General features: G+C 39.5%; 1 protein-coding gene across 16 annotated transcripts in view; it reads left to right on the forward strand.

The window, feature by feature from the left end:
- GAS2 (growth arrest specific 2) overlaps window positions 1-23,451 on the forward strand; it is a 153,633-nt gene that overhangs the window by 125,816 nt on the left and 4,366 nt on the right. The window contains exon 9 of one of the 16 annotated variants that reach the window (XM_073808705.1): window positions 2,227-2,323. The exons of the other annotated variants lie outside the window; for them this stretch is intronic. Coding sequence (XP_073664806.1) covers window positions 2,227-2,323 — 97 coding nt within the window. The remainder of the gene's footprint in view (window positions 1-2,226; window positions 2,324-23,451) is intronic. 16 annotated transcript variants of the gene reach the window in all.

The following is a 23,451-nucleotide window of genomic DNA, read 5'->3' on the forward strand; positions in this document are numbered from 1 at the left end:
AAAGAAGTTTCATACGGAACCTTCCATGGCCAGGGCTTTTAACTACTTAATTACTGCAGCAAGCAGTGCACGGTGGCAGGGCATACTGTCCTTTGACAAACAAGGGACAGCACACACACACACTAAAGACATGCTGTGGTCTACACTCTGGTTTCACTAAGCAACCAAGAGCCGATTTCTTTGTATTCTGACTTATTCTCTGAGCTAGGGAGGTCTCGCACAAGGCCTTTCAGAGCTAGACTTTATGGAGAGCCATATGAAATGAAATTCAAGGGTATTATGGCTGTTCTCACAGGATAGCTATTTCCCGACACGTGTCCCCACCTCTGCTGTTGTAGCAGGTCATGTCTGAGTGCAGCTGCCACTGGCCTGATTCAGAATTTTTCACTCACACCTTTAATTAAAATTTCTAGCAAGCCCCATCTATCATTTCTCTTTTGCAATTTTTCTCCCTCAGAGGGAAAAGCTCTTGCGGATTTATAGTGCTTTTGTTGCTACAGGAAGAGATTTGTAACCCTTTAGCAACTCATAGATTTTCATTGGTAACCTTAATGGAAATCAAATCACAATGCTGGTCTGTGCTTTTAGCCAAAAATGTGTGAGTAAACGCCTTGAGGTTTATAATTTAATTCAGTGTAATACAAAGTCCAAAAGTGTAAAATCAGCAGGAATTATTTTTAATATTTTGTAACAAAGTAGTTCTCAGCTTGAGATATCTAGATTCCCTGTGTCTGGTACTTGCAGAAATGGGGCTTCATAGGCTAATTTTAGTATCTCAAAAAGCAAAGTGGAACTTGTACCTTCATCAAAGGCAAGGGTGCATGAGCTCACCAAAGCATTAGGCTTTAGGTCAAATCAGTATAATAATCGTTTCTTTATACTAATCAATGGATGTTCTAGCATTTTTGTTTGTTTTTGATTAGTTTAAATGGGGACTAAGTTATTTCTTAATGAATAATTTTTGCAGACAAATTCTCTCAGCATGATATGTAAAAAGAATGCAGATTTTAGAATAAAATATAAGATGGCGACCTGATACTGTTTGGTCACTTTGAATGAATCAGGCAACTACGGTGAGAATGAATTTTCTCAACTATGCAAAGGGGATTAGTGATATCTATGACAGAGTCATTGTGGGAGCTAGAGAGGAAAGCTAGCCCAGCAACGGGCACATAGTAGTCACTTCATTAAAGGATGGTTATCATCACCATCATCATCATCCTCAAAGTTATCTCATTCCATCAACACATGGGGGTTTAAAAGAAAATTAAAGTAAATCACTTCCTTAGTTGAGAACCTATTGGGTAGCACTGTTTGAAGACCCAACAAAGATAAGACTCAGCTGATGTGGGCAAAGCCAGCTTGAGCAAGTCATGATGTTGTTAAAGGGCTCCTGGTCACCATCTGTGAAAAGGAAAGTATTGGATGCTGATCTGTAAGGTACTTTGTAGCTTAGGTAGTTTATATTCCTCACCGCCCAGCCAAGACTTCCCCTCCCCAGCTCTGCCTTACGTGGACAGTGATTTCTTGCAGGTCACTGCTCCTCAATGAGCCTAAGTTTCCTTATCTACAAAATGGATATAGAAACATGTGCCTTCTGGATTTGTTGCATATTAAGAGCCTGGCATATAGTAGAAATTGCTTGAACGGTAAGTGGAGGCTGATCGCTCTAAGGAGTCCACTCAGCCCTTCTCACAACCAAGGTTTCCTAGGCTCTTCACCTTCCTGGCCATCCTCTCTGGGCACACTTGAAGCGGGCTTTATCCTTCCCCCACTATGCCTGGGAATCAGACCCAGTCCTGCACACATGTTCTCAGAAGGGGTCTAGGTCCTCTGCCTACCTTCGATCTCCACTCTCCTGTAAGGGCATTTAAGCTTCATTTCTGAGACATCTCTCTTGACACTATTTCTCAACTGGTTGTTGCCTCTAACTGTGAGGTCTGAGATCATGGGTTAGAGTCATTGGCAGACCATATTCCATCGTCTGGCCTGGCCACAGAGGGCTCCAGTAAACCTGAGACAGGCAAAAGCCTGTGGTTAAATTGCAAGGACATCCTTCCTCTTGGAGAACAAAAAGGGCAGGGGGGATTGAAAAAACTCTAAAATTCTTCTGTCACACTCTAAAGGCTTCATCTTCAGAATTCTGAATGACAAGGACAGCTTGTTTGGCCCGCGAGAGTTGTGGCTGTTTTATCATCTAAACCCAACCTACTCTGTGTATCACAGACTCAACACTGCACAACATCCTTGCTGATGGAAAAAGAAAGCCAAACAACCCACACACTCAGAAAGTACATCCTTGCTGGCTGGGTGGACAAAGAAGGTCAGTGGCATAAGGCATCTAGTGCCCTCCCACCCCCTCTTTTTCTATTAATCCTGGGTGGGTGTGTAGTCTGTCCTCTCTCACACACTCACTTAGTCTCTCTGATTCACTCTGACCTAGTATTCTCATTGGAAACTGTTCTTCCTTGCTCCTGACACGTTCCTACTGTATCAGAGCTGCCAGGTGGCAGCTGCTTAATATTTAAGAACAATATTACATACAGAACAGAACAGTATTCGTGCTGATTAAAGAACTTTGCTGGTGTCTTGGGAACTAGGGAATGCCCCAGTCACCTCCACAGCTGTGCCTTGACACTTTGTGTGGATTACAAGGTTCTTTGGGAACTCTGCTAAGTGTGTCTCCACCTTTACTTTTTGTTACTACATTGCAACACTTGGAGTTTTTGCTCTGAGCTCTCTGCCATTCAAAGTATTGGATATTATGCCACCTTCACTGGAAGGGTTGTTAGCTTCCTGAGTACCACTCTTCAGAATGATGTGCCTATTGGAATATAAATGACAAAACAAAGCAACAGACAAACAATTGGCATAGACGGTTTTACTTTTATGTGGGAATTGGCATGATAATTCTGGAAGATATCAACATGTTAGCACATCCAGGAATTGCTTTCATGCTGATACTGACTATGAGTTAGTTATGTGTAGTGATTTGAATGGATACTGAACACAATGAGTACAACACATAGGAGTCAGGCTTCTTGAAAAAGTCCTGTAGAATGACTTCGTTTTTTCATGGGGAGGTTTGGTTAAAATCCAACGGAAACCAACAACAAAAAAAACCCCACCCTCTCGTCTTCGCAAAGGCAAGCCACTTTTCTTGTGCCACCTCAGAATAGTTTAAAATGTTCCTAATTATATCTCATAGTTATGTTAAAACAATCACAAAGCTTTTCAGACCTTCCTTCATTTCTAAATTCAGATCTACGTTTACCTCAGTTGAGTTTAAAAAAATGGGAAAAGGAGAACTTTATCTGAGCTGTCAACATCGATTTGTATTTTTTAAGCAATTGGGTAGATAGAAGTACTGGTAGAGATAACTAAGTAGCCTTGTGGTGGGTTTTTGAAGATTAACTAATAAGACCAGCAAGGGATCTCATCAATTAATAAGTCACTGTCAGTCCGTTTATCCACTTAACCACACAGCGAAAGGTTGTCACTTGTTCATTATGTGCAAGGATCTGTGTTCAATAATAGTAATTTAGAGTTAGTATTAATGATAAATCACATCTCGAGATGTATCTTGGACATTCTGCTGAAGTTCTAGAAGGTAATCAGTGATGTAGGACAGAAATGATTCTAATTGTATCTACCACGAACTTCTATGCATGTTGTTGGCCTTGCATGGAAATGCTGTTTATGGAAATAGACAAGAATAGTTCCTGCCTCTGTCACTGAAGTCACAAAATTGACCACAGATGGAATAGAACACAATTGAGTGGGACATTAGCAGTGTTGGTGGGCTGCAAACTTGTGTCTCCTTCAGTGGCAAACATCACCTTCATAACCTTCTCCACAGCTATTTGTCATTTTCAGTTCTGTCTTTGAGGACTTACCAAAAAGTGAGAAAATGCTTCTCAAACTACTCAAAATTTGACTCTCATAGTCACTACCCTATGGATTCTCAGTAATAGTTGTGTATTAGAATCACCTGGAGACCTTTAAGAAAAATACCCTTCATGAGAAATTCTGATTTAATTAGTCCAGAGTGAGCCTGGTCATCTGCATTTTAACATGCATCCTAGTAATTTCCTTCATTTTCCCATATGAATTATTTTTCTTTAATGCCATGAAATGGGCACAAGCTGTTATTACAACTGATACATTTGTAGCACTGAACTTTGGTGAGGAAGAATAGAAATTAAGACAAGACCCCTGATCTCAAAATGCTCGCAGACTTTGGGTTCTCTGAAATGTGTAACATGAATCCCACTCCTGTAGTTCATTATGCTGTGGTAGCCTGGCCAAGTTGTTTGATCCCTCTGATCCTTGGAAATTAAACTACAAAAGGAAAAAACTAATACTTTCCCCATAAGATTGTTAAAATTATTAAGTGAGATAAAATGCTCAACAGAGAGTGACAGATATTATTGGATTCTGTTCACCAGCATTATTATTATAAATGGCATATGTATAATTTATATAATTACATACAATATATGCAATTTATGTTCATATAATATGCATAATTGTATGTCTACATACCCACATACACACTACATATTTGTCACAGAGAAACAAATATTCGAGAACAAAAGATTTATTTAGAAAACAAAAGCAACTTAATAATTTTAAGTCCAATTAAAAAAAATACAAGGCAATGGTGAGAAATGTTGGGGAAAAGCATGTTTACTTCTTTTGTTCCAAGAGAATTTAAGCAATGCAGCACTAAATTTTTCTTCAGGGATGAACCCACGCTCTTATGTGCTGCTTCCCCCTAGTGCCTAGATTCAACAACTGCAATTTTGCTACGCGTTCCTTTCTTTGACAGGTTTTTCAAGGTTGTAAAACAGCTTGGTACCTTGTTAATTATTTTGAAACAGATGTTAAATAACGTTGAGATGTGTCTGTGGGAATTTATTTGTTCCCCTTCCCTTTTTAAGTATGTAATAGCTGATAGCTTCAGGCCCAAGCAGAATGGGTTACTGGCTCCTTGCTGGTCATGTGGCTTGTCTGCCTTTAAGGTGTCAAGGTGTATCTACAAAGTGAAATGGTGTACATTTCCTCCTCAGCTCTGCATTTTAGCAAGGCACTGCTGACCTACAAGAAAAAGGAATGTCCCCACCACTTTTCCTCTATTATCACTCTTATTATTCCTATAGGAAAGTGTTATTTTGTGAGAGTCTTGCATGTTATTTAACCTGATGAGAATTTTTTTTTTTACAGGAGTGGTTTAAATATGATTTTAATCTAACTTCATATGAACAGTCATATGATAATAGAACAAGGTTTCTCAACTTTGGCACAATTGACATAGTGAACCAGACAGTTCCTTTTTTTTTAGTGACATAGTCTGATTGATTATTTATTTTTATTTTTGGCTGCATTGGGTCTTCGTTGCTTTGCGTGGGCTTTCTCTAGTTGGGGTGAGTGGGGGCTACTCTTCGTTGCGGTGTGCGGGCTTCTTATTGTGGTGGCTTCTCTTGTTGCAGAGCACAGGCTCTAGGTGCGCAGGCTCAGTAGTTGTGGCTCTCAGGCTCAGTAGTTGTGGCTCACGGGCTCTAGAGTGCAGGCTCAGTAGTTGTGGTGCACTGGCTTAGTTGCTCCACGGCATGTGGGATCTTCCTGGACCAGGGCTTGAACCTGTGTCCCCTGCACTGGCAGATGGATTCTTAACCACTGCGGGACCAGAGAAGCCCCCAGACAGTTTCTTGTCGTGGGGGGCTGTCCTGTGCATTGTAGGAGGTTTGGAAGCATCTGTGACCTCTGCCCACTAGATGCCAGGGCAACTCCCCCTTCTAGCTGTGAAAACCAAATACGTCTCCAGAAATTGCCGAATGTCTCCTGGGTTGAGAAACACAAATGTGACAGCATGTTATGGTAATTACATATGAACAGGTGATTTTTATACTTTTTAGTTAAGTCTAGGGTTTGTACTAGTTGGAAACAGATTTTATGATGCCTGGTGCATTGTCAGAAAATTCAGTCAATCTATTCATTGATTTATTCACTCACTCACTCATATATTCAAGAAAGGCAGTATCATATATTAATAAGTGGTCTGAGTCTGAATCCAGCTCTGCCACTTGCTAAATTTTGTGATTAAACAACTTGATATCTCTAGGTTCCATTTTCTTCAACTCTAAACTGGAGAGAGTAGTTATATCTACTTCATAAAATTAGCATGAAAATAAATGAGATGTTGTAAAGTCCTTAACACAGTATCTACTAATTAGTAATTGCTCAATAATTGTTGGTTATTGTTTCACATATATTTTTAGTAAATGCTCTGTGCCAGGGATGATGCCAGTCACTAGACAGATAATGCTGGTTAACCTATTTTTCCAAAATAGATTAACGTTGTGGTGGAGAACGAAATTAAATAAAGATTTACATAATTATTTTGATTGCTATTGTGATAGATGAAGGAGAAGAACATGACCCTATTAGGTGTCATTTTACTGGGAATGATACTAACATGACAGAGATCAACTGCTAGTCAATAATCAATCAGCTGAAGCAGAGAAAAATCCTACTTCCTGGAGCCTTATCATGGCCCCTAGACTAAAAAACCTATACCACCTTATACACTCTGAAATTAATTAGCAGAAAAGCTATATGTTTTACCTCTGAAATATGTTTTACCTATGTTTGTAACTCAGTTTTATGCTGAGTTATAAAATAAGAGTTCAGAGTGAAGGTTTATTATAACACATTAATTATGACAAAGTGTTCTTCTAACTTGGCATGGTATACAAGCATGGACCTCAGAACCTGTCCTGGAAGTCGCTCTAAAGGGATGAAATGTTTGCCAAGGCAGTTTGCCTTCTGTGTCTAACTTTTCTCTGCTGTCAAGTAGGGAATGTATACCCTCCCCATTTCATCTGCCTTACATCATGTCATGATTCCCACCTGGGAATCCAGGGTGCATTCTGGGAAGAAGAAGACTGGGGGGTGAGGGAATGAGGTAATTGGGACACTATGAAAAATATTCTATGAGGCACAGCCTGCTGGCCCAGGCCACCATCTTTAGCCCGGACTGCTGCAACAGTCTCCAAGCTGGCCTACTACATCTACTCCGTCCTCCTTTCTATGTAGTCATCACAGTGCCGCTAGAGAGTGCTTGTAAAAATGCAAACACATTATTTCCCCCCTCAGAGTCTGTAGAAGGCTTTTCGCTGAAGTTGGAGACCAGAAGCCTTAAATGGCTCTACAGGGCTGCTGCCTGGTTCTTCAGGCTGGTATGATGACACTATTCCCTTTGTTTTCTGCAATGTCATCACCACATACACTCTGTAGCATCTTCAGTGAGTCGAGTGCCCCACATCGGGGACCAACTTGATTCCTATGTCTGCAATGTTCTCTGTCTACTACTGCCCCCAACTTCCTTTGACAGATTAACATATACACATTTTTCACGGTTCAGCACAAAAGGTTCATCTTCCAGGCAGCCTTCTTAGACTTCCCAACACTGTTAGTTTTCCTTTGGATGTATTTGGATTGCACTTGATTACATGTAACAAAAGAAATGCGTTGATGGTGCCTTAAACTTCATAGACAGTGAAGTTCAGAGATCACCGCTGCTGCTTCTTCACCAACACGGTATCCCACTAAGGACATGGGCTTTTTACATCTTCTGCTCTGCTGCCCTGAGTGTATTGGCTTCCATGTTCATGTTTCTTCCCTGTGGTTGTAAGATGGCTGGGGCCAGTGGTTCTGAGTTTAAGACAGGAGGAAGGTGGGAGAAGTGGTACTGGTAATGACTTCCTTCTGGAGATCTTCTCATCCCTTGTTGGCTAGTAGAGTTATATAGTCACCCCCACTGCAAGGAAAGCTGAGAAAGTGGGTGTTTTGATTTCTCAGTCTCTAGCAAAGAAGCAAAAAGAAAGAAGGAGATTGAGAATGGCTGCTGAGTCCGTTAACCTAAATTGACTTTCAAAACATGATTTTCGATCCCTTAGCCCCCTGGAATGATCCTTGATGGTACTCATATTTACCTTTATTGGTTCAATGTCTGTTTCCTCAGTAGACTCTAAGCTTCGTGAAGGCAAGGATGTATTGGATTTATTCTATATGCTTTCTGTAGTGGTTAATACATTATCTGCCACCTAGTAGTTGCTTAATAAATATCTTTGGAAAGAAAGAATAAAGAGTGCAAAGGACCTAGTTGGCAATGTGGAAGATAAAATGTTGAGTGAGACTCGGTGCTCACAGTAAACATTTTACAAGAGATAAGGCAAATAAACAAGTCATTATAATTTAAAAAAAAATTTCAAGAGGGCAATTCAAAGGAGGGACAAATGGTATCTGATTTGGAGATAGGAAAGTATGAAAGCCATGAAAGCATCCAGATAAGAAGTAGATTGGGGATGACTTTCTATATGTCATCAGGGAGAACGTATCCTATTCAAAGAAAATGACAGTATTCAGGAAACAGTGAGTGGTATAGTTTGGCTAATGTCTACGTAAGTTAGGTATATATGGGGAAGAAAGCTGAAGAGTTGAGTTCAGGCCATATTTTAAGAACCTGGAATATACGTATCAAAGATTTCTCAGTACACAGTAAGTTCAGTCCCATAGCAGTGTGTACGGTGGCCCTGAGAAGAAGGGCAGAGAAACTGAAAGCAATTATTGTTTGTTCAAAAAGAGAACAAAAATCTGATAATGGTTGATAGAAGTAAGAAAGTATGGAACTGATTGGAGAGATATCAGAAATTAAAGCCTATTGAGCTTGGCAACGTCTTAACTTCTTAGTGTGGGCTGGCTTATCAGCTATCTGTCTTGTTTTGAGTCTGTACTGCTCATCCCCTGTCCAAAGCCATGTTCTCTGAGACACTCCCCAAAGCTTCTTTTACTCCTCATTGAGGTTTCTTCTAGCTCATTCCCAAGAATAAACCCTTTCAAATCCTGAAATCCCGTGACCTCCTGGTGTCCTAACCCCAGGCTAGAAGGGATTTCAAGATTAGGAGTTGAAACATAATGCTCATAATTTTATGTTGTCTCTTATAAATCAAAATAAAGGTCCAAGGATGGAAGAGATAACTTATGAAGTTACTCGAAGGTGAGAAGGCACCAGCAAGATCAGTCGAGTTGTCTCTTTCTCTTCACCTCGATCCAAGTCTCAGTCATTTCACCTCTTTCCTAAATACTGTAAAAACCTCTTATCCAATCTCTCTTCCTTCAAGCTTTGACTTTTCTATGGATCTGCTGGAGATCTTTGAGCAATAGAAATCTTGCAATGCCAATCCCTTGCTTTAAACCCATGAGTGGCCCTCCCTGTCCCATGTGTACAGAATTCAAGGTCATCTTATTCTTTTTTTAATTTAATTTTATTAATTTATTATATAGCAGGTTCTTATTAGTTATGTATTTTATACATGTTAGTGTATACCTGTCAATCCCAATCTCCCAATTCATCCCACCACCACCACCACCACCCACCACTTCCCCCCTTGGTGGCCATACATTTGTTCTCTACATCTGTGTCTCTATTTCTGCCCAGCAAACCAGTTCATCTGTACCATTTTTCTAGGTTCCACATATATGCATTAATATACGATATTTGTTTTTCTCTTTCTAATTTACTTCACTCTGTATGACAGTCTCTAGGTCCATCCACGTCTCTACAATTTCGTTCCTTTTTATGGCTGAGTAATATTCTATTGTATATATGTACCACATCTTCTTGATCCATTCGTCTGTCGATGGGCATGTAGGTTGCTTCCATGAGGGTTATCTTATTCTTGATCACTCTTTACCTCACTAGCTGCATCTCCTAACAGTCTCTCCTCATCTCTCTCACATTTTAGCCATGGTAGCCGTGAACTACTCGGTGTTATGTTCAGATTGTGCTGCTTTATATTTCTGTCCCTCTGCATGTGCTTTTCCCCCAACCCAGGATGCCCTTCTAGCCCTTCTTTATCCAGTGAAATCCTACTTCTCTTTGAGACTCAGATCATTTCCTCCAAGAAATATTCTCAAGAACTCTTGCCCCTCAAGACTAAGCTGAAGGTATCTCTAAGATTCTTTCATAACATCCTTTGCAAACTTTTATCAGCATAAGCTTGACAAAGCTATGTGGGAGATAATTTAAATTATGTTAGAATAAAAGGATCAAATAGGCTCAAAATGGAAAGAAAAAAAAGATAAGTCAGGCAAGATTAAATACCCTCCTGAAGACCTCTTAGGATATGGGAGAGACAGGGAAGAAAGGGTGGTAGACTTGAGAGTTAAGAATGAATAGATGGTGAATGTGCTGAGACTGGTTAATGGAGTTTTATGAAATTGCACAAAGAGCTTGTAAAGGTATAGAGGGCAGGGAGAGCTCTCTAAATGGAAAATTAGGCAAAGCGCAGAGAGGAGGGCATTAGGTGAAGATGTCACACTTCAAAGACCACTGCCAGGCTGATGTAGATGGAAAGTACATCTCAGCTTGCGGGCCTCAGTGCTGAAGTCTTCAAGATCTCAGACAGTCATGCTTTTAATAACTACTTAATGGGCAAAATATGGAGTATCCATTTCTGAAGGCCACTGATGTGACTCTAACATTAATTACAAAATTTTTGGTTTTGATCTTGCAACATAAGCTGGTTAGATGCTAGGGGGCATGAATCACAAAGTGACAGAAAAGAAGTTTGAGTGGCCTTAAAAGTTATTAGAACAAACAAAAGAGGACATTTAAGACTGAAGAAGGAAAGAGCAGAATCAGAGCGACTTACATCATTGGTGGCTTTCCCTCTTGTAGACCTACACTGCATATAAGGGGATGGCCTCAACCTGTCTACAGTGGTGACATTTTTATTAGCAAGCTAGGGACAGAGTCTGTATCTGAGGCCCTTATATTAACACACATATTACCAGAGGCTTAGCTGAATTGGAAACAAAGCACTAGGAAGTACAGACTAGATTTGTCACTGAGGAGTGGGCATTGCTGCTCCTTCAACATCATAATTTGACTTGGAATAAAAGGACACAGGAAAGTGTTTATCAGAAAAACCACGATTTCTCATTGACATGAAGAGGTATAGCTGGGCAGGTAGGTTCCTGAAATATGTGAGGACACTTGTGTAAACAGAAACATGTCATCATGTGCAGTGAGTTGTTGAGGAGAGAAAATGAAGTGGAACCCACATGACTGAGGAATGGTTCTGTGGATTTTGTGATGAGAAAATTCACATTATTTAAGACAGATGGACAAAACCAGAAAGAAAGTCTTCTATTGCTCCAGCCAGGCCCTAGGTAGACAAACAACATCCCTCCAACAATAGTTGAAGGAAGAAAAGACATGGTAATGGGGATGGATGTATATATATTTATATCAGCTGGGATACATTTATAAAAATTATTGCTCTAACTTTTATTGCTATAACATACCTGTACACACACCTCTCACACACACACATGCATGCATGTATGAAAGACTTTAAAAAATCATGAGTAAAATTACAGAAATGAGAGAATAGAAATATAAAATTATGGAAACATAAAAAGAAAAGATAGACTGCTGAAAACTTTCATGGAAACTTGGACAGACAAAGAGATACCTGAATTCTTGGAGACAAAAGTGAATTTAAGAGCAAAGAAAATCAATATGCGAGCTTTGGAAGTTCTTGTCTGAAAATGGTGAATTTGAGCAGTTTCAGGTGATCGTTTCCTAGGGTATTAGTTAGGTGTGGCTTTTATCAAGAGAGTGTGTGTCATCCTCCCTATGGGAACCTCTGGGTGGCCCCATGGAACAGTAGGCTCATTTATAAGTGAACATATGACCAGTCCCTGAAGCAAGGGTGGGTAGACACAGTCAGTGATGAATTATTTAATTGTTCTGCACTTGGTCTTTAGGAAGACTGAATAATTTGAAAGTGAGCTCCAAACTTCACCTCCTCATATTGGAAAATGAAGGCTGGAAATAGAGTATTCAATAAAGAAAGATTTTTGAGTTCAGAATAGTACAATCTATTTAAAAGATGTAGCAAAGAGTAACTGTGTGGAAGATAAAGATTTTTTTAAAAGCCATATGCAAAAGTAATATTTTTACGTATATATTGGTAAGTGAGATTGGTGTATATTCTTCTTCTATGCTCTAGAACTGTTTTAATAGCATGAAAAACTGAAAGGAAAAGCAATACTTTTGTGCCTCAGAGAAGGTTTTTGGAGACAATGAGGTTTACAAGGAAAGCAGTGACTGGCATTTAATTAGCATGGAGGGAGAAATAGGAAGAACCAGGAAGCGTGATCTTGGAAGGAAAGTTTCTGGAAAAGAAATGCTAAGGCTTTAATTGTAGACTTATAATTGTTCAAGAGTCAGAAAGAACAGGGGAGGATAAAACAAACTATAAGGAAACAATGCAAGTAGCAAAGCTTTGCCCTCCTAAGTTCATGTAGCCATCTTATCTGAGGAAATTGTGATGTTTTTGTTTAATGTTGGGAGAAATCCAAATATGTATAATATGAAAATAACTTTTAAAGTAACATTAGAGGATCAAACGAAATGGTGGTATAAAGGATTTTGTAAACCAAAAAGTCTTAATAAAATGTTAGTAAACATTTGAGATTAGGTAGCCAGGTTGGAACTCAGGTCTGAATACTCTTCCATTATCTACTACTCCTGAAGTATGTCAAAGAGGAAAAAAGATTCATCATTAAATGTGTAGTGATTTCAGGTAACGTTGCATCCTTATATAGTGAAGTGTATGAGAGCCTGCCAGCGAGTTTGCAAAAGAAGAATAAAGTTTTTATAGCAATAATATAATTTTGTGGATAATAAAATATGTTTTCTATGTTGATGTTTTAGAAATTCTATTTTTCCCCTTTTAATTTTGTTTCCTTAAGTAGCAAAACTGAGGGTTTTAAATTAAATTTTAATTTTTGTAAATATATATATATAGTTAATAAAGTGGTGCTGTAAGATTTATGTTCAAAAACAGCAAACCTGCCCCTTCCCTTTCTACCCTTTTCCATTCTTCTTCTCCCAAATTTTCCCTAGAGGCAGCTAGTTTCACCTCTGGAAGCTGTTTCTTCTTTCATTTGTCTCCAAATTTCTAAGTTATGTAATCATGCTGTTCTTCCTTAGTTTCTAAATTTTAGACGTTTTCTATGGTCTGCTTATAAACCCAAGGTAGCAAGAGCAGGAAGATGACAATTTAGCAATCTGAGGCTTCCGCCTAACCCCCCAACACACATACACTTTCCTTCCTCCTATTTGCCCAGCATCATTGGTGGTACCACAATGTTGGTCAAATCAGTACTGTAGTCAGTATTTACTTTATAATGGTCACGTAAATATTGTAGTGTGCCATGATTACTTTTATTTTTTGTAACCATTTTTATTTTCCTTGAAGTCAATAATGTCTTGTTTTGGGTCCTAAGTATGACTAAGAACCCCTATCAGATCCCCTGAAAGAACTGTGAAGCCCATCACAATGATCGTGTCACAGGCAGAAGCACCAGTTCATCTGTTGGTTTCATTTCTGGCCTCTCCACATGTGTCCTCCTCCCCCAGATTGGCCTCACAGTGTCATCTGAGACTTTTTTTTTTAACTTGCTTTGATGTTTTTTAAACTTGCTTTGATGGTGGATTCCCTATTTCCTGGATCACGTGTCTTCTGGGGATTACTCCCTTGTATTCTTAGAGCGCACCTGAGAAAATGTAATCATTCATTCACCCAACATATATTTATTCAACATATACTCTGAAACATGCCGTGTTCTGGGAGTTGAGGATATATCAGAGAACAAAACAGATGATCCCTGGCCCCCTTGAGGACCTTATATTCCTGTGAGTGTGCGTGTGTGTGTGTAGGGTCGTCAGATTAAATACAGGATGCTCAATTACAGTTGAATTTCAGATAAACAACAGATACCTTTTAGAATGAGTTTGTTCTAAATATTGCAGGGGACATACTTATACTGAGAGAGTGTTTGTTGCTTATTTGAAATTCAGACTGAACTGGGTGCCCTGTATTTTTATATGATAAATCTGGCAACCCTAGTTGGGACGGATTCTACTGTCTAAACCATAAATATAATAAATATGTAAATTATAGAGCTTGCTAGAAGTGATAAGTTTTGTGTTGGAGTGGGAAAGGAAACGTAGAGCAGGGTAAGGTAGGCTGGGAGTGCCGGGAGCAGAGACTGCAGTTTTAAGAGTCGTTAAGGTCAGCTTACTGAGGAGATGAGAGATTAGCAAGGGCATGAAAGAGGTGCAGAGTTAGCTCTCCAGTTGTCTAGGGGAAATGTTTTCTAGACAGAAGGAACACCAAGTCAAGAATGTGCCTGGAGTAGCCCTGGAGTGTCTGAGAAATAGCAAGGAGGCCAATGTGGCTGCATCAGAGCATATGAAGGGCCCCGTGGTAGCGCATAAAGTCAGAGAAGTAACAGGAGTTCAGGTCACGGAGGAACTTGGAGGCTGTTGGAAGGGCCCTGTAGTGTGTTCCCGGTGAAATGGGAAGCCAGGCAGTGTCTCAAGTGGAGCTGTGACCCAAGGTAACTTCTGTTTGAACAAGATCCCTCTAGTTCCTCTGTTGAGAGTGTACTGAGGGGCAGAACAGGAGCAGGAAAAACATTTGGGAGGTTATTGTGGTAAATCCAGGTGAGACGAAGGAACCTTGGGATGAGGGAGATAGCAGTGGAGACGGTGAGAACAGATTGGATTTGGATTTGGGATGAATTTTTCCTCTAACACTTTATTGTGAAAATATTTCAAAGAGAAGTCAGTACCCATAGAGCTACCATCTGGTTCTACAATGAACACTTTGCTGGACTTGCTTTATCGTGTATCTGTCCATCTTTTCATCCTGTTCCTGAGCCCTAGTCCGGAGCATCTCTGATTCAATTTCTACAAAGAGAAACCTTCAGTCTCCTGCTGTGATGATGTGGTCATTGGCACCATGGAGATAGTCACAGGCATAGCAACTCTGGAGTGGGGTGCAGTAAAAATCTGGGGGCTAACTGATCCTTATACTGATTTTCAGCCATTTCTCTTTTTTTTCAGCTATATTTCTCTCCTTACCTGATGGAAGTACCTGATGACTTTAAAACCTGAGTTTCCTATAGTTTCAAGGCCTGATCTGACTTGCTTCACTTTGTCAGCTGTCATTTCAAGTTTTTAGGTTCAGCTCTCTCTACCTTCAGTCAGTTATGACTCATTTATCTTTTTTCCATCTTCTAAAACTGTGTTTGACCTTTTTTGTCTACTGTTATATCCTCTTAATTTCTCTTTGCCCTGGTAGCTTTATAACATCTTTATTCCTTGCCTTTCATTTGAATGGGGCTTTGAGAAAAAGGAGACTCAGGTTTTCAAATATTTTGTCAATATAAAAGTTCTGAATATATTTAGTACTACTTGGGTTTCCACTTTAATGGGTCTACCAATATACTAAAGATACATTAAAAACAGGGGCAAAGCAGTAATTTTTCCAGTGTCTGGATTCCAGACACTGTTGTTACTTTTCAGGACCTGAATTGCCACCTTTGGCAATGTTAACCTTTGGCTCTCCCAGTACTGATTACAGTCTGTTGGGTTTTGTTATCTGTACGTAGAAGAGAATGGAGTTCAGATTGAGTCAGACAAACATGGCCCTGTTTGATTAGTGGAAGGGTTGGGCTTTCATTGCCTCTTGGAGCTCAGCTCCCCTTCCTGAATAGATGTTGCATCTTTGGGGTAGATGAATTCTAGTTTCAGTTGGGTATATACCAGCTACAAATCCTTCCTCTAGACAACTGTTCCCTTTCCGGCACCATCATTTTCCAGCTCGCTGCTTTCACTATGCTGAGTATTCTATTAAATATTTATGGTAACTTTGCCTTCCCTGTCTGAAATGTTGCCATGGACTGGTAATTAGATTGTGGCTAAGGCTTCTTCATTTCCTTTGGTGCAGAACTGGGAAAATGGAGACCTTACATAACGAGGAGATGAGAACTGACAGACAGTTGGCAGTAAGGGCTCCTGCACATATTTCAAGGCAGATGCAAAGGGAACTTTTTACCAGTCAATGGTTACATTCGTCTGCTAGCTGCTCTTCTCATGTTTGCTTCCAGAAAGAAGCTACTGAGAGTCATTTGTCTACATTGAGCCTGGGAATTAAACTTTTTACCCCTCCAGAGGGAAACAACAAAAGCAGGCCAGGAATATTTTTCTGGCCAGCCTCAATAGCCAGAAGGTTTCTGATTCAAGGCCCTGCTCATGCTGGAGGATTGGCTCTCATCATTAGGACACTGCAACAGTTCACCCTTCAAATGAGGGTTCGAGGATTACATTCCCCCTGCTGTGATTTATTACTGAAGACAACAAGTCACAAAACTGGGAATCAGGAGACTAGGTCTGTGTTCTTGCTGTGTGTCCATGAGCTACCCACCTAACCTCTTTTTCCCCATTTGTGCAATGGGAACAAATATTAACCTGCCAAACCACTGAGCAGGTGTGATAACAAAATGAAATGATTTAAGTGAAAGTATTTTGCAGGCTGTCAGAGATTTCTGCTCTACAGTTTCCTTTCAGAGTATGGGGCCCAGGGCAAAGCACTCTGGGTATACCTAATTTTCAGTATTTTTGTATGGGTTAAACAATCAGGTTCAAATGTAAACAAATCCTTCCAAGCATGTATTAAGTTCCTTTATGTTCTGGGTCTGGGTACATTGAGAGCTGGGCGATAGGATCATAAATGGAGACATCATAAATTGACAACACCTATTCCTAAAGAAAAGAGGTTTGTCCGTGGGAAGAGTCTAGGTAAGAACTCAGGCAACCATGACTCCTGGTGAAGCCCCTTTAGAATGTATAGTTAAGGGGTACTGAGTCTTGCCTTCGAGGTCAGAGAAACTCAAGTTCAAATCTAAACTTTGTCACTTCCTAGCTAAGTGACTTTGGGCAATTTACTTCACCTTTCTGAGCTATCATTTTGTCATCTGTAAATGTCGATAATAATGCAAGCCACTTAGAGTTGCTACAAGAAGTAACTGAAATAAAATCCATAAGAAGCTTATCATCATTATCACAATAGCAGTATTATTCTTTTAATAATAATTATGATAACGGCAGGTTGCTATTGAGTATCATGCCCCAGACAACGTGGCTAAATGCTTGCACATATTAATATCTTTATCCAAAAAACTCTATAATCATTTTACAGATGAGAAACTGAAGCACAGAGAGATTCAATAAATGTCTTAGGGTTGTACAGCTAGTTAGTGTTAACCATACCTAGGCAGTCTGGTAAAGACAAAACAGATGGTAGCTTCTGCTCTGGTGACTGTAGTTCAAATCTCTGAAGCGTTATTTAGGAAAAGGGCATAATAAACAAAAGGATGGTTAGGTAGATAAAAATGAGACAATAAACATGAAAAATTCTTTGTAAACAATAATTCCAGAAGCTTGTTTATTTGGGTAGTATTTAACCGTTTATAATTTCAAGTAGCTAGAGATGTTGAGATGAATCCCCAACCTTTGACAAAAAGGAGCCTTCCTATGTCACCTGTGGTTAACAGAGCCTCCACTGCCCTATTCACAGGCGACCTCAACACGTATCTTGAAAATGCAGGTTTCAGCCTTTCAACTAGGGATTGAACACCTGCCATCTTACTCCTCCAGGTGTCAGGGTACCTTAGGCAGAGAGCTGAATTCCCAGTTGCCCAATTTTCAGCGTATGCCATTTCGATATAACATTAGATGATGACAGAGTCTGTTGTCCTATAAATTAATTTAACACTCTTTCTCTGGATGACTGCATTCTAAAAACAATATTTTCACTCAAGTTATGAGGGCTTGTAAAAGCATACAGAGAGCAGGGTTGGAAACGTATGATGTCCCAGGAAGCCAAACTGATCTAAATTTAGGTGGGTTGTCTCCTCTCCTCAGTCCGTGTCAGAGATGGTTGCCTCTTAGAAGGATGGCTCAGGTGGAGAGCAGTTCACAGATTGGGCAGAAATATGAGCCACTGTGGTCAGTTAATGGGGAAGGGCTTAATGAGAGTGGCCCCAAACACTTAAGCATTGAAAGAGAAAGAGGAGGGGTTGAAATTTTTATCAAGTGATTTGTTACTATATGAACTATATTTTTAAAAAATATGCATTCCTGGTGTTATGAGAATTTGTGAAGGGAGATAACGAAGAGAATAATATACTTACTTTTGGATTCATTCAGGACGCTTTCTTCTTCTCTCCTTCTTTCCCCTTCTCCTTTCTCTCTCTTCTGTCCGTTGCTCTATTGATTCTCAATACAATCTCCCCCTTTTAAATATGATCCCTGTTAAAGCTTCCTTCTCTGACCCAAAATCTGTCTCTCTCAAAGGAATTCTTTAAACAATGTTTGATGTGGATTATCATTCACATCCTGGTTTTTTTTTTTTTTTTTAGACTCTTCCTTCTAAAGACAAAGCATTTCATCTTTTCTTTTTTCTTATCTTTCCATATGTGATGTTTTACATAGCACATATGGTAATAGTTGCCAGGTACCCTTTAGAGAGGTCAGAAAGATGGACAAGAAATAAGGCAACAAAGTATTGTAGGTGCTTTGCTTGAGGTCTGTGCAGGAAAATCTCAAGGTCCAAAGAAGGTAATCTAAATGTCAGAGAGTGCAAAAATATTCCATAAAGGCAGTGATGCCTGGGTGGAGCGTTAGTAGGTGTTAACGTTGTTCATTCATCCATTTAACGAGCATTTATTGAGTGCCTATTATGTACTTTTCACTGCCCTAGGCCCTCAGGGCATAAAATTTAGCAAGGAATAACCTTGTCTGGCACTCAACAAATATTTGTTGAATGGCCAATGGAAGAGACTCACTTTAATTCACCTGGTGAATGTGGAACAATTCTCTGCATGTAGAAAGGGATGAAACTTTCAGGGGATTCTAAGGAGTTCAGAATATTTGTTGGGTAAATAATTTGGAAGGTGGTCATGGGTACAGAAAGGTAGGGCCACAGTATAGCACATAGTTGTGCAGTGTGCAACCTGCACAACAGTATGTGATCATTAAGGCATAATGAGAAAGAAGGTGGGAAAGGAACTGGACTGTGAAGTGCTTGGTGTCTCAGGGTGGTTGTTCTCATGGGGGCAGGAGAGGGACGGAGGTAGGGGAAGGGATATCAGAAACACTGGCAAATTGTTTCCTCAAATTATGTGTTCTTCTGCCCACCCTAGAGATGCAGATCCTGCCCCATCCCTACACGCACAAGCACACATACACATGCATGCTCGCACGCTCACACCCTTGCTTTCCCAGAATCTTTGCCATGGGCTTTTGTTCTGATGAGAAAGAGTCATATTCCTCAGATGGACTGGAACTAAAAATGGCTGAGGAACACTGCAGACAATGGAGAACCACTCACAGGTCCACTGCAAGGCAGTAGCCTGATCAGATTTTCCTTTTTCAAAGATCACTCTGGCACTGGAGTGGAGGGTGGATTAGTGAAGTGTGAGAGATGATGAGGGCATCCTGCTGGAAAGCTTTCACATCCTCCGGGTCTAATGACATTTGTATTCAGAGCACTAGAGAGACACTCCTGCTTCCCTGCATTTTCAAGTTCACCGGCAAAAGACTCAAATCAGAATGAAAGAGATGTGTCAGTGTTTTGCTGAGAAGGTGGCGACACCTGAAGCATTTCATAGGAATTATGATATAGGACAGATGTGAACATGCAAGCAGATCTGTGCTGGGGAATTAATAAAATAAAGCTATCAAATATGGACCTAAAGCATTTAACTTTAAATTCTGCATACCTAAAAGACATTTCCTGTTAGTTAGTTATTTTTGTTGGTGGTATTTTGCTTGTTTTTTGTTTGTATAATATAAATTTATACAACCTGGTCACCTTAAAAACCAAATACATTACCAGTAAATCCATAATATTTCCTGGCTCTCTTATGTGACCATTTTTTTCATTTAGTAAAACATATGATTTTCTGTGATCCATACATAAATATCAGCTCTGCCTTGTCAACAAAAAGTGAGTCGATGTAATTCTGATTAATGTGCCCAAGAAGAAGAAAAATACATATTTTTTCTTGCTTTGAGTTCTTAACAACTGCACATAATGTGATTGCAGTCTGTCTCTCCAATAATTAGAAAGGAAAAAAATCTTCTTCCTGAAGTCCTGTTATCACACATCATAAGAGCCAGACCACTAGACCCCCTGATACCGCAGTGATCTCAGAATTTGTAGGAAGCTATTGATTAATCATTTCTACAACGTTTTGGATTTTCCATTATGTTGTAAGTTGATATAAGAGAATTAACTTATTTCCTTTCAACCCATTTGTTTCTTTAAATTAAGTATCTGGATGAGTTACAGAATTTGTTGTTTATGGGATAGTTTGTTACCTTACTATGTTAGGAAAATAAGATTGAAAGGTGGTACTAGAAAGTGGGCTTTAGGTAAACATAGTGTAGCCTGACAAGATGTGCACTGAATCCAGTAAATCAAAAGACTTACCTGACATGTTATAAACCACTACTGGGTCAATATATTAAGTGATTCATCCACCTTTCAAGATTGGATTCATTTTTAGAATAATAATTTTTGGAAGAGTATAGCTGTTCAATTGTAAGGCCATGTACTAGATTGGGAGTAAAGGAGGTGTGATTTCTATCCTGGCTCTGGGAATCCCCTGTGTGACCCTGTGTCTGCCAGTTTGTACATCTGTGAAATGACAGCATTGCCAATGACCTCAATTTTTTTATCCTCCTTAATTCAAGAAGGCATATTTGTAGATTATCTGGCACATAGTAGGTGCTCTCATATTATGACTCTGTGTCAACTAAGAAAAAAGTTTCCCTTTTGCTGGCACAAGAGAAGAGACCCACTAAGAAAACAACACGTAGTTAAATATCATAATAGAACAAAGGCAGAAATCAAAATGCCCTTGGTAAGAATGGGAGTTCTTTTTCCCATTATTAGAAGAAATTATTAAAAAACATAACTTTAAGACCTACTGATTCTTTTCCCTGGGCAAAGTATGTATGTCACTCATAGACATCAAAAAAAAAAAAATGTTTACAATAACCCAGATCTGCTTATGAAACTTCATTAAGGCCTTTGGGAGAAATGTTGAGACAAGATTTTTGTTATTTTGTTCTTTTCCCCTTCAGCATTGAGAAATGTTGCTAAATTGGTAAAGAATCTTTTTCCCTTTGTTAGAATCAGGGGCATGGTGAGGAATGAGGTCAGCTGTAGAAAATAGCAATGTTAGAATAAGCCTAATATGCAAAAACTACTGCTTTGCAATGTGCAGTGTTGGGGAATATTTGTAGCAACTCTAACTTATTTTTCTTTACTCAAGAGAAGTGCAACTAGCACAGGGAGATCAGCTTGATGCTTTGTGATGACCTAGACAGGTGGGATAGGGAGGGTGGGAGGGAGGCTCAAGATGGAGGGGAGATGGGGATATATGTATACACATAGCTGATTCACTTTGTTGTGCAGCAGAAACTAACACAACATTGTAAAGCAATTATACTCCAATAAAGATATTTAAAAAAGAGAAAAATGCAACAAACAACATAGAAAACTACACTGAATACTCAATTCACATGTATATTAGCCCTATTAGCCAAAATGAGTTATCTTTTGGGATGGAGAACACAAAATTGTTCAACATTGTGAAGCATTAAAAATAAAGGAACTGTAAAATGCACACTGAACAGAGAATCAAAGCCCAGCTCTCCTTATGCCAACAGATACCTATAAATATATTTTATTGTATTACCTGTACTTGCCACATATTTATTTCTGAAATAATTAGGGCCACTTAGAGGATAACCTTCTTAAATTAAATGCAATATTTATTTAAAGTTTATTAGGACATAAAACTAAAAATAAATAAATAAATCATTTTATGTGAGCATTTAATCTGCTTAAGCAACTTATAACTATTCCTGACATTGGTAATTCCTTGCCTGTGCTAAATTATCACTTGTAAGTAACTAAACAGGTATGAAAATCTAAATCTAGGAGCTTTACAGAATAAGTGGATATGGTATAATAGACAAAAACAAAAGGATTCTTGTCCCAGTTCTGCCACTGATTTGTTGTGTGATCTTGCACAAGTTGTTTAAGAGCATCAGTTCTTCTAAGAGCATCAGTTTTACTATCTATAAAATGGGAGTAATACTGATACTGATATCTTACATTAGGCAAAGTAAGTAGTATGGAAAGATACATGAAAAGGAGTACTATATGGTTACACTATTGACGCTGTTCTGAGATCACATATGTGAGAGTCCAAACATGAGAAGTACATCATCACTCTTTTCAGAGAGCGCCATATTATTAAAAGGGGCATACAGGTAAATTAATAGTTACAATTCGGTAGAATGAGCAAAGCAGTGAAATCATGTGTAAACTAAACAGCACATGTCAAGGAAGGATTCCCTTATCCATGAGGGGTATGACCCTGGAAGATTTTTTCAGGTGGAGGTGATGCTTGAATTGGGAAAATGTTTATGGTCCTGGTGAGCAGGGAGGGAAGAACAGAAAGGACGTTCCACATTTAGGGGCAAATGTGCAAAAAGCATGAAAGAAAGAGTATGTTATCTGGGAATATAGAACTACAAGTATTCATGGGTCCCAGGGCTCAGGGAAGGGATGAGGCTGGCAGGAGTGGTCACGGAGAGTAACATATGCAAATAAAGTGACTCACCCTACAGGAGAGAGGGAGGTCGTGAGAGTATTTAGGCAGGACACGATCACACTTGCACTTATGGAATTCCATTTGGTGGCAGTTTACTAAATGGATTGGACACAGCAAGCCTGGAGGCAGTGAGCCCTCTACAATAGACCAGGGAAAGATGAATTCCTGAACTAAGCAGTGGCAATGGTAGCAAAAATCCTGAGAAACATGTAGTGGGAAATGAATGTTTTTGGTATCTGACTAGGTACGGAGGTTGCTCATGTCACCAACCCTATGATGAAAGACCTGTGGGGCCCTAGTGGAAGGAAGAGGGCAGGTTGCCTTTGCATTTGGAAGCTCCAGGAAGAAACAAGGGCTAGAGTTATAGTTTGGGGACGCAAAAGTAGATGGCAGTGAAAACCATGAGGTTGCAAATAGAGAGTGGTTAGACTGAGAAAAGCAGTAAAGAAAGGACAGATAACTTCAGAATCCTCTGGAAAAGCAGAACTTAAAAATAAGTAGAAGAAATACAACTTGTGAAGGAAGCAGAGAGAGAACCCTCAGGTAGGTATCAGGACATCCAGGAAAGAGAGTTTTGTCATGGAGAGTAAAAGAGTAGGGAGTTTCAAGGAAGGAGTGTCAGTACTATCAGATACCTTATTGAATGATCAAAGAAGACAAGGATTAGGGACAGTCCACTGGATTTGATAATTCTAGAAGTCATCTGGTTTTCTTTCTCATGCAGTCAGTTAAGCAGAAGCAATGCCTACTGTTGGTTGGACAGTAAATAGGAAATTAGAAGTGAAAACGTTGAGTGTAAACTTAACTGTCAGGAAGCTCAGGTGTAAGGAG

Source organism: Tursiops truncatus, chromosome 8 (assembly GCF_011762595.2).
Source record: "Tursiops truncatus isolate mTurTru1 chromosome 8, mTurTru1.mat.Y, whole genome shotgun sequence".
Classification (NCBI taxonomy): domain Eukaryota; kingdom Metazoa; phylum Chordata; class Mammalia; order Artiodactyla; family Delphinidae; genus Tursiops; species Tursiops truncatus.